Raw genomic sequence first — 9602 nt, 5'->3', positions numbered from 1 at the left:
CAACGGTTCTACAGATATCAATCACTGAATTAAAAGATTATTACATAGAGTATCAATTAAACAAGCAGCAAATGAGGCTGTCCCATTAAACGAATACTATTGCGTGATGGATAATTACATTTTCTCATGTACCGTTTTAAGATTGCAGTTATTATATTGAAACTGAGAAGTAACGGGAAATATGTCTCGAATACGACGATCTTCTAACACGAAGAAACGAAACATCTGAATGCAATTTATTATATATATAGTTATACAATAATTTGTAAAGAAATTTCAAACAAATAGAACTCTTAGAAAGAAATCTCTAATTTTTTAAATATATATTGTATAACTATATATATTTGCATTATGCAATATTGCATGCATTATATATATAGTTATACAATTCTAAACAAGAAGTTTCAAACAAATAGAATTCTCAGAAAGAAATTTCTAACTAATTTTCATAATTTTTCTCGTTCTTTGCATTTCGATCTCAGCTTCGAAAGTCTCTGAAAAAGTGAAATAAAGCGTGTCGTGTGATCGAGGTAGAAGGAGCATGAATTTAGAACAAATTAACGAATCCGCAGAAAGTGGTTCAGTAAAAAGCGTTGATGCAATTAATGCGTTGTGCGCGAGCTAGGCTGATCACGGATTTCTTTATTCCCTTTCCAATGAAACGATCCACCGAGGGACTCAATCGAGAGTGACAGAACCGTTCTGTGTTCGGCACTGCACGGTCCCGTGAACAACGACACTTCAGACCCTACTGCTGCCTTTCCGATCCACTGGAAAATATAAATTAGGCCACGCGGACCGTGCCGCGTGCAGTTCGATGCAAGCTTTCAATCGAAAATGATTGGAAACCTATTGGTTTCGCGCCAATTCGAATCATATCGATCATAATTTGTTCGTGCACCTTCCGGCCGAATAACTATAAAGCTTTTGGTGGCGCATTTTCGAATCGATCACAATTTATTCGCGCATCTTTGAATTAGATCGATTTCAATTTATTTGCGCGTTTACAAATCGAATTTAATGTCATTTGTTCGCGTATCTTTGAATCGTAATTTATTTGTGCAATCAATCGAATAATCCTCATTTGCCTACGTTGAATTTTTTTATGAAAATAGTGAGCCTTGCGTTGTTGCGTGCTTTGCAAAAATTCGTAAGAGCCATTCGTACACAAAATACGCGTTTTGATTATTTCTTCCTTTGGAAACTTGTAAACCTACCGTGTTACAAGATAGTTCGTTTCATTTATCGTGTCACGCGGATATTATTCAAATTTGTCTGACTGCAATAAAGTGATACTGACTGTAATAGTTGTCTGACTGCAATAAAGTGATACTGACTGTAATAGTTGTCTGACTGAAATAAAGTGATGTTAAACTTCTCAACCAACAATTCCATGTTCCACTTGATATGGTATTGTGGATAGACAAGGATTACGCAAATTGACTGACTTATCTTTGTTTAAGTGCAATGGCAAGCTCACAATAGCGCAATGAATCAAGTGTTGTTAATGTTGTTACTGGTGTCGGTTTTCGGGTCTCAAGGGAAATCAGTGTCGGATATTTTACATGGTTCAGGAAAATTTACCAAAGTATCTCCTACAAATGACATCCAGCCACAATCCAACATCTCTAAAAAAAAATTCTTCTTCGCAGAATCATTAACAACTGAGAAAATCTTAACCACTGTTTCTCAAGAAGAAAATCAGAAAGAATCAGATCAAGAATCGTCTGACACCAGTGTATACAACAGAGTCCAGAATCCAACGGACAATGAATCTTCTATAGATGATTCTTCTTCCGAAGAAGAAGAGCCTGATGGACCAGCTGATCACGCGATTCCTTATTCAGAGCACGAAGAACCGAGAAACGTTCCCACAAAACCGAAATACACTGCTCCAGGTGAATGGGCCAAGCCACCAAAGGACAAAAAAGTTCACTTAGAATTTGTACCAACAAAACTGTACGCTCAAGTGAGAAAAACTCATACATTGAGGAAACTGCCCCGCAAGAAAGCTATAGAGAACGCGGAATCTGAAGAAGAAAAGGGAAACGCAGCAAGATTAAGAGCAGTGGTGAAGAATACGAAAGTGAACACGGTTTATACGGAAGAAGGCTACGAAGATTCTGCGTATGATCATGCTGGACATATGAGAGACGCTGATTTTCACGAAGGTTACGCCAGGAAGTTGCACGATCATTTGGATCTTAAGAAAAAATCTGGAGACGATGATTATGATGATGATCACGAGAAAGAAGAGAACGAGACAAAGGATAAAAACTATAAGAAGATTACATCCAAAGACTTCAAGGAGTTTGATGAAGACGATAGTGATCCTGCTAAAACGAGTACAACGAGCAAAATCAATGATAATGTTTTAGTGAATCCAAAATTAGTTGCTGAAAAAGGAATAGAGAAGCTACAGGAGGATTTGGAAAGAGAAGCTGAAGAAATGGAGAAAGGGATTGAGATAAGTAAACTGGAGAAAGTTCAGACAACCACTGATATGGAAACCTCAGCTGAATCAAAGAAACGTGATAATTATGACAGAATGAAGGAAAGAAGAAAGAAAACGGATAAAAAACGAAGAAAATTGTCATCGTCTGAAAATGTTGAGAATTCTACTGCAGCGTCTATGGATGAGAATATAATTTCTACGGATCGTACAATGGATACTACGAGTGTCATAGAAAATTTGGAAAATTGGCCTCAGAATTCTTCAGGGTTACATAAATACAAAGTCGATGGTAAATCTTCGCCTAACGTCGATATAATTGATTTTACACGCACTGAGGAGAATCCAACGACTGTTAGCTACGGTCAACTCTTCTGGGATTATTTTAAAACAAGGCAGGATCAATCGACAACTACGGAATTTCCATTGATATCGGAATCAACGACTTTGAATCAGAATCTCGCACAACCTTCCTATACTAGAAATTTGAATAATTTTGTACCTTATTCTGTTTACGAAGAACCTACGACGATGTTTCCAATCTTGGAACCTGCGGAAATAAAATCTGGCCATAGTTCTATGGATTCGGCATATTTAAAAAATAATGGGCAGAGTAGTGAATTGCTACCTGTGGATAGCGCAAGTATGGACGAACTGTGGCAATCGATTAATTCCAATGAACAATTAAAAATGGAATCACCTTCCTTTTTAGAAACTCATAGTGATAAGATACTTATGAATGATCAAGAAATTTCATTATTGAATTCCCAGAAGATTTTAAACAGTAACGAAGAATTTAACCAAAACTTTGACAGTTCTCTTTTCAATCCAACATTAAGTTCGGTCAGAAATCGCAAACCACGTTACAAAATTACAATTAGAAACAAACCAAAAGAACCTCAAAAACCCTCGAACCTTAACATTCAATCTTCAAATCAGGAATCATCGACATCGAGTATCATAAACAAACAACTGACCGATATGACGACTACGAAGAAACCTGTCTCAATGAATGAAAATTACATGAAAGTTTTGATGCACGTGAAGAACGAAAAAAACCTGAAGAATGTTCAACATCAGCATCCAAACAGTCTGTATCGAAATCCTCAACATCCAAACAGTTTACAACCTAACAATCATTTTCTGTCTAACACTGAAAATAATCTACAAGACTTAACTATACTGAGGCCCCCACTTCCACAAAAAACACCAGATTATTATTATTACAACGTTGTTCCGCGAAGTAAACCGGAGATCGACGCCACGCTGTCTGATTGGAGCTCGATTCCGGTTTCTCAACAACGTCGGCAGGTGTACACAAATCCTAGAATGTATCGGATTTATTTCGATTTACCACAGATGCAACGACATCCTCTAAATCGCAAGAGAATCACGAAGCCAGCGTCTGATTTGATTCGAGGCGCTCCGCCGCCGCAGAAGGATTTAATCTGGCACAATGAACCGATGGATTACGTAAATCATGGCGGAAACGGATCGAAGCAGGGCAGAAACGTTCTGAGACCGTTTCGTCAGGCGTCGAATCTCGACGGGGTTCGTGGAATTCGTGCAAAAAGGCGTAAAAAAAGATTTGTCGGAGTTGATGACGAAAGCGATATCGTGAAAGGCTCGATGGTAAACAATGGCACGTCGAATCGGGGTGAAATAGAACGAGCAGCGAAAAATTCATCGATCAAGAGAAATTGTTCGCAGAAAGTGACACGCGGCCTGGAAGTGGGGCTCGTTCTGGATACGTCGCAGGCGAAACAGTTTGAGGAGAAGAAATCGAGACATTGTAGGAATGATTGGGGAGAAGAGTCGCGTGTCGTGGAAAGAGAAAGCATAGATGTGAATGGGTATAATGGGAGGAATGGGTATATTAAAAGCAATTTGAGGGCGCCGAGGTATGACGATGGAAAGAAAGAGGAGGGAAACGTGATTTATTTGGCCAGGAAGGGGAGGGACGTTGGGAAAAAAGATTTTAAAGCGAGGAATAAATTAAAAGAACGTGAAGAATTATTGGATGAAACATCTAAAGAGTCCGGAAGAAAGAAACGAGAATTAAATGTGATTGATTTAGTAAGAAAGAGAAAGGATGTTAAAAAGGATGACTCTAACATGACGAAAGAATTAAAGCAACGTATAGAATTATTAAATAAAACATTTCAGGTGACTGACGGGCAGAAAGAAGAAGAAAAAATGATCGATTCAGTGGGAGAAAAGAAAGACGTTCATGGAGAGGTTTCTAAAATAAAGGACGAGTTAAAAGTGCATGCAAAATTATTAGACGAGGCACCAACGATAACTGAGGATGTCATAAACCAGGAAATAAACAGTCGTTTTAACGAAGAAACGAATGAAAGTAAGGAATATGACGATAAAGAAATTAACAAAGGGAAAGATGATGAAAACGAAGAACAGATTGACGTTGATGTCGAAGTTCCAGAGTTCGATTACGTGGAAGAACTAACCGAGGAAGATCATGCTAATGAAAGTATTGCTACCACAGAAACTACCATAAATATAGAAAAATATCCTTTTTACAATAATGAAAAGATGCCAACTCCATCTGCTTTAAAATACGCGGTAGATCCTAAGAGATTACCTACGAAGACATACGGAGCCATGGATTTTTACAATTCGAGGGATGCTTATATGCAATGTGACGAGGTGGAGCCTAATTTAAAAGTATTACCAGAGAAAGAAGAACCAGTAGAAAATAAAGATCCGGAGGGGAATCTTCCTCGTCTTAAAGGATTAGGAGACAAGCTCGACTGTTTCAAGGCTAAATACTTTGACGAAGATCCATTCGATAATCCCTTGTTTCTAGAGAAACAAGTGGAAGATCCAGTTCCTCCAGCTGAAATAAATGGCAAGCAGTTCGTTTCGAGAATCATGATGTTCCCTAAAGAAGAGGATGATTACGTGATACAGAAATCTTCTAGGAGACCAGAAAATTATCGACAACTTCGAAAACACATTTCCAATCCCGTCGTAACTCAGAGAACAAGGCGAATTCGATATAAAATTTATCCAAGAACGACGCCAAGAACAAGAAAAAGACCTGAGAGTTACAGAGTTCAAAGTTCACGGACTAAGTATACGAAAAATTCTAAAAGGCCACAGAAAATTGAGAGACGTCCTGTCACATCTGCCAGTGAAATATCTTCGATAAAGCTTTCAGATAGCATACCATATCAGAGTCAGGTTTATGAGGACGTTATGGGTACCATAAAGAATTTAGCGAATTCTTATCAGGTTCGTGAGACGACAACGATGCCAGCTTCAGACGAAATTACTTTAATGGATGATACGGTGGATGGCGTTAAAACAAATTCTAGTACAAATTCGACGAGTTACAGGAAAAGAGAGAAAGAGAAGAATAGTGTGTCGATAGATATCATGGATCGACCGAGTGATATGAGAATTAATATTAAAGGACCGATGCCTAAATATCAGAATAGGTACAGACAAGGTGTGTACAAGAGAATTAGAGTTCCACAGAAAAGTCGATTAAGGGTTCAGCCGGTGCAGAAACCTGTAATTGGGATTAGAACCGTGAAACGTCGTCGAAAAGTCCGCATTTATAAACGGGATCTGAAGGATGACTTGAACTCTAGTCTGGAAAGAAAATTATTAGTTGCTTCCATTGAATTGGGCTCACAGTCGGCGGAAAAGAAAGAAGACAAAATAGGAAATAGGTTCTTGAATTGGAAGGAAAGTGATTATCAACTAAGAAACTTGGAAAATTCGACGATTGAGAACGACAAAGATTCTTCTACTCAAGAAAATTCAATGACTTCCACCAAACTTCCAAAAACGATCGATACAAAGAGAAAATCGAAGATTCCGAAAAGTGTAACGATTAATTCTTCGAATAATAAAGAAGATCACGAAGAGGAAGAATCTCAAAAAGTTGTGTACACGATTAAGGATAGGATAAGGTACTCGAAACCAAAAGGTGATGTTTGGAATGTTGGAAAATTTGTGAATAAAACTATGGTGGAAGAAGACAAGAGACGAAGCGAGCCAAGGTATAATTATATTAGAAGAAAGAACCCTTCAAACCCAACATTAACCACTACAGAGAGTTCTTCGTTAGACTTGACTAATAAAATTAATTGGACAGAAACTGTGACGACCACGGATAAAGTCAATGAACTCGACAGTCAAGAAATTGCGAAAGAAAACCGCGAAGTGGAATATATGAGCAATAATACCAAAGACGATTACCAGAACAAATCTGAAAATTTTAATAACTTTAAACATGATCTAATTAACCAGTCAAATGAAGAAGATGCAAATAAAACAGGAAGTGGTTATGCAGTTTACGAAAGTGTGAACGAAGGTGAAGTAATAACCACACAGAAACCACAATTGTCGACTTCTACTGAATTCTTTAACTTGAAAAGCTTCTTGGATACCGATTCTCCAAAATATGCAGAATTATCAAACGAAGACTTTGAGAAATCATTTTTACTAAATACTACTAATAGTTCTAATGGGCATAACAAAACCTCAGACTCTAGAATTTTCAATGAAACACAGAAGGGAAACGAACATGAAAAGGAAAAGGATGAAGATATTTCGAAACCGTTTCATCAATCATATTTTTCCAATGAAGAATCTTCGGAGAAAGCACAGACAGAGACGAAAGTTCAGTCAAGCACAGAATCTTCTGAAGAAAGCAGCGTCGCATCGAAAGAAAGCGAATCAGAGGAAGATCGAGCGTCTTTCTCATATACTTCCAGGCCATCTTCTCCAGCAGAAAACTATGAAGATGAAAAATATTCGCAGCTTGGACCACGTATAAACAAACCATCCTTCTACCATCCTCCATTTTTCAATTACAAAAGATTTCATCCAAAGGGAAACTCCGAAGAAACGCAAGAAAGCAACGAAGAGAAAGAAGAATATGTTTTTCCGTGGTATAAAGACAAAGAAGACCGACGGAAACGGAGACGCAGTCGATATCGCGATAAAATCAATTACGAATACGAATATCCATGGGAAAGAAGAGAACGTTTAGCACGAGAAGATAGAAAAAGGGAGGCAGAGAAGCGTAAAGGCTTGCTAAGAAAATTCGATGAGGAGGAGGAAGAAGCAGAGGAAGCTTCTGCTACGAAATATCGAACGAATACTTATCCACGTGGAAGATACCGATTTTGGGGTCGAATAGACAGTGATACTTCAGAAGATAGAACTTCAGATAACATAGAAAGTAGCAGCGAGTATCAACCAATAATGAGGTATAGCAGCAGATATAATTCGAGAAATATTAAGCTACCTCTGGACAAACAATCGACGAATATGAAATCGAGAAATATAGAAGAAATTAGTAGATCAATCAAGAAGACTTTAGAAGACAATTCAGATGAAAAGGGAGCGTTGGAAGAAACGAAGAATGATTCGTCACAGGAAAAGAAACTCGAAGGAAAAGAATCTGTGACTTTTTATAAATCTAGAGGTATTTCCAGAGGAATGATTGTTCCTGAAGATGTGACATCAGCCCCCAGCAGGAAAACGAGAAATAGAGAAAAATCGATAGATAATAGTTCTATGGATACCTTGCTTGAAAGTAGAAACTCCAGCGAGTTGGTGAAGAATACTTTAGACAATTCCGAGCCTCGAATAACCGTGGTAGAGAGTCCTCGAGAAATTGAGAATTCCACGAAGCAGACAAGCAAGAAAAGACGAAGGCCATCGAAGAACGATATTTCTACAATGGAAACTGTGACAAAATCTGTCACTGAAGCTAATCGAGCTCGTCGAAGACAGAAACCTTCTTCTACCACGGTTTCCACGGTCGAATCTACTTCTTTAGTTGCAACAACAACGTCAGCTTCTAAAATTGCTCGAAGGAGAAATCAGAAGAGTAAAGATTCGAAGAAGAATTACATTTCTAACGTCCTGAATAAATCTGTCAACGAAGCTAGCAACGAGACAGATACTTCGAGTAAAACTGGAACAGCGGAGCAGCATTCCAGAAGCATAAAGAAGAATCAAACGAATGAATTAGTGAACGAATCGGCAAAAAACGACAGAAATCAAGAACTATCTGTAGGAGGTTCTATAAAACAGGAGCATCTAGAAAAGGTGAACGATGATCGAGGAAAGAATCCAGGGAACGAAACTATCGAGGAAAGATTGGTTGACGTGAATCAGAATAAGGAAACAGAGGAATCGAAGAGAATATTTCTTCCTGTCAAGAGTGATGAAAGATTCGATTTCAAGGACGCTAGGATAGAGACCTTGAGTGACTTTGATAAAACTCATAATGATTACGAGATTGGAAGCATATTGAAAACAGATGCGAATTTTATACCTCAGAACAGAGCTCTTCAATTGACCGAACAAAGTTCCAGGGAAATTATTTCTACTGTTTCTTGGATATCGGAGAATTATGATTTTTAAGAATGCTTACTTTTATTTGTATTTTATACTAGTACTTTAAGGTCTTTTTAGTAGAGCCCAGAGGAAAAAGAGAAAAATTGAAAATCCTGCTGCTGTTGAGCTAATTGGGAAACATTTATGTAGACGAGTAGAAATTGTTTGGAAAGGATGTTAATGACACGTTAAGATGATGTTGGCTTCATTAAAGATTACCATTAGAATTTCCTTTCTTTAACCTGACATATTGAGAGAGTTTTGTGTGATACGGTATTTTAGAAAGGCGAAACGAATTTGAGTTATTTTAGTGATTATGAGTCGCTTACGAAACGATTTATTTTAGACTAGTTTTTGAGGGCAAGTTGGTAAAAAGTATATCACTGTGCAATGTTTTCAGACTTAAATAACTTGTGGAAAGGAAATAATTATAACGCTGGAAGGATGGAAATCGAACGGTCATATTCATTGGGTTTAAAGCAAGAGGCGAGTAAAAGAGATGGCGCAAAGAAAATGTGAAGAAAGAAATCAGGATGGAACACTTTAACAAATCTTTGCAAACTATTTTCTGTAATAAATCGAAACTATTCTAACTAACATTTAAACAATTTTGTTAGAATTATAATGACATTAATTCTATAAATGTTTTACTAAAGAAATAAAGTTACATATTTGTTATCGTTAGTTCTTTATCTATTACATGTACATTGTACATAAATCAGACTATTTGAATAAAAATGAACGTTGCACAAAAAATAGGAAAGTC

The 9602-nt window shown here is 37.4% G+C and overlaps 1 protein-coding gene across 1 annotated transcript; it reads left to right on the top strand.

The window, feature by feature from the left end:
• Positions 1–1489: 1489 nt before the first annotated feature.
• On the top strand, positions 1490–8863 carry LOC122573716. The gene is made up of 3 exons (XM_043740477.1): positions 1490–4618; positions 4706–5137; positions 5234–8863. Exons 1-3 carry the CDS (start codon positions 1490–1492, stop codon positions 8861–8863), a joined length of 7191 nt encoding a protein of 2396 aa, XP_043596412.1.
• The last annotated feature ends 739 nt before the right edge of the window (positions 8864–9602 follow it).

This window comes from Bombus pyrosoma, linkage group LG12 (assembly GCF_014825855.1).
Source record: "Bombus pyrosoma isolate SC7728 linkage group LG12, ASM1482585v1, whole genome shotgun sequence".
NCBI classification, from domain to species: domain Eukaryota; kingdom Metazoa; phylum Arthropoda; class Insecta; order Hymenoptera; family Apidae; genus Bombus; species Bombus pyrosoma.
The sequence above is the reverse complement of the archived record's forward strand: the minus strand, read 5'-3'. Positions and strand labels throughout refer to the sequence as shown.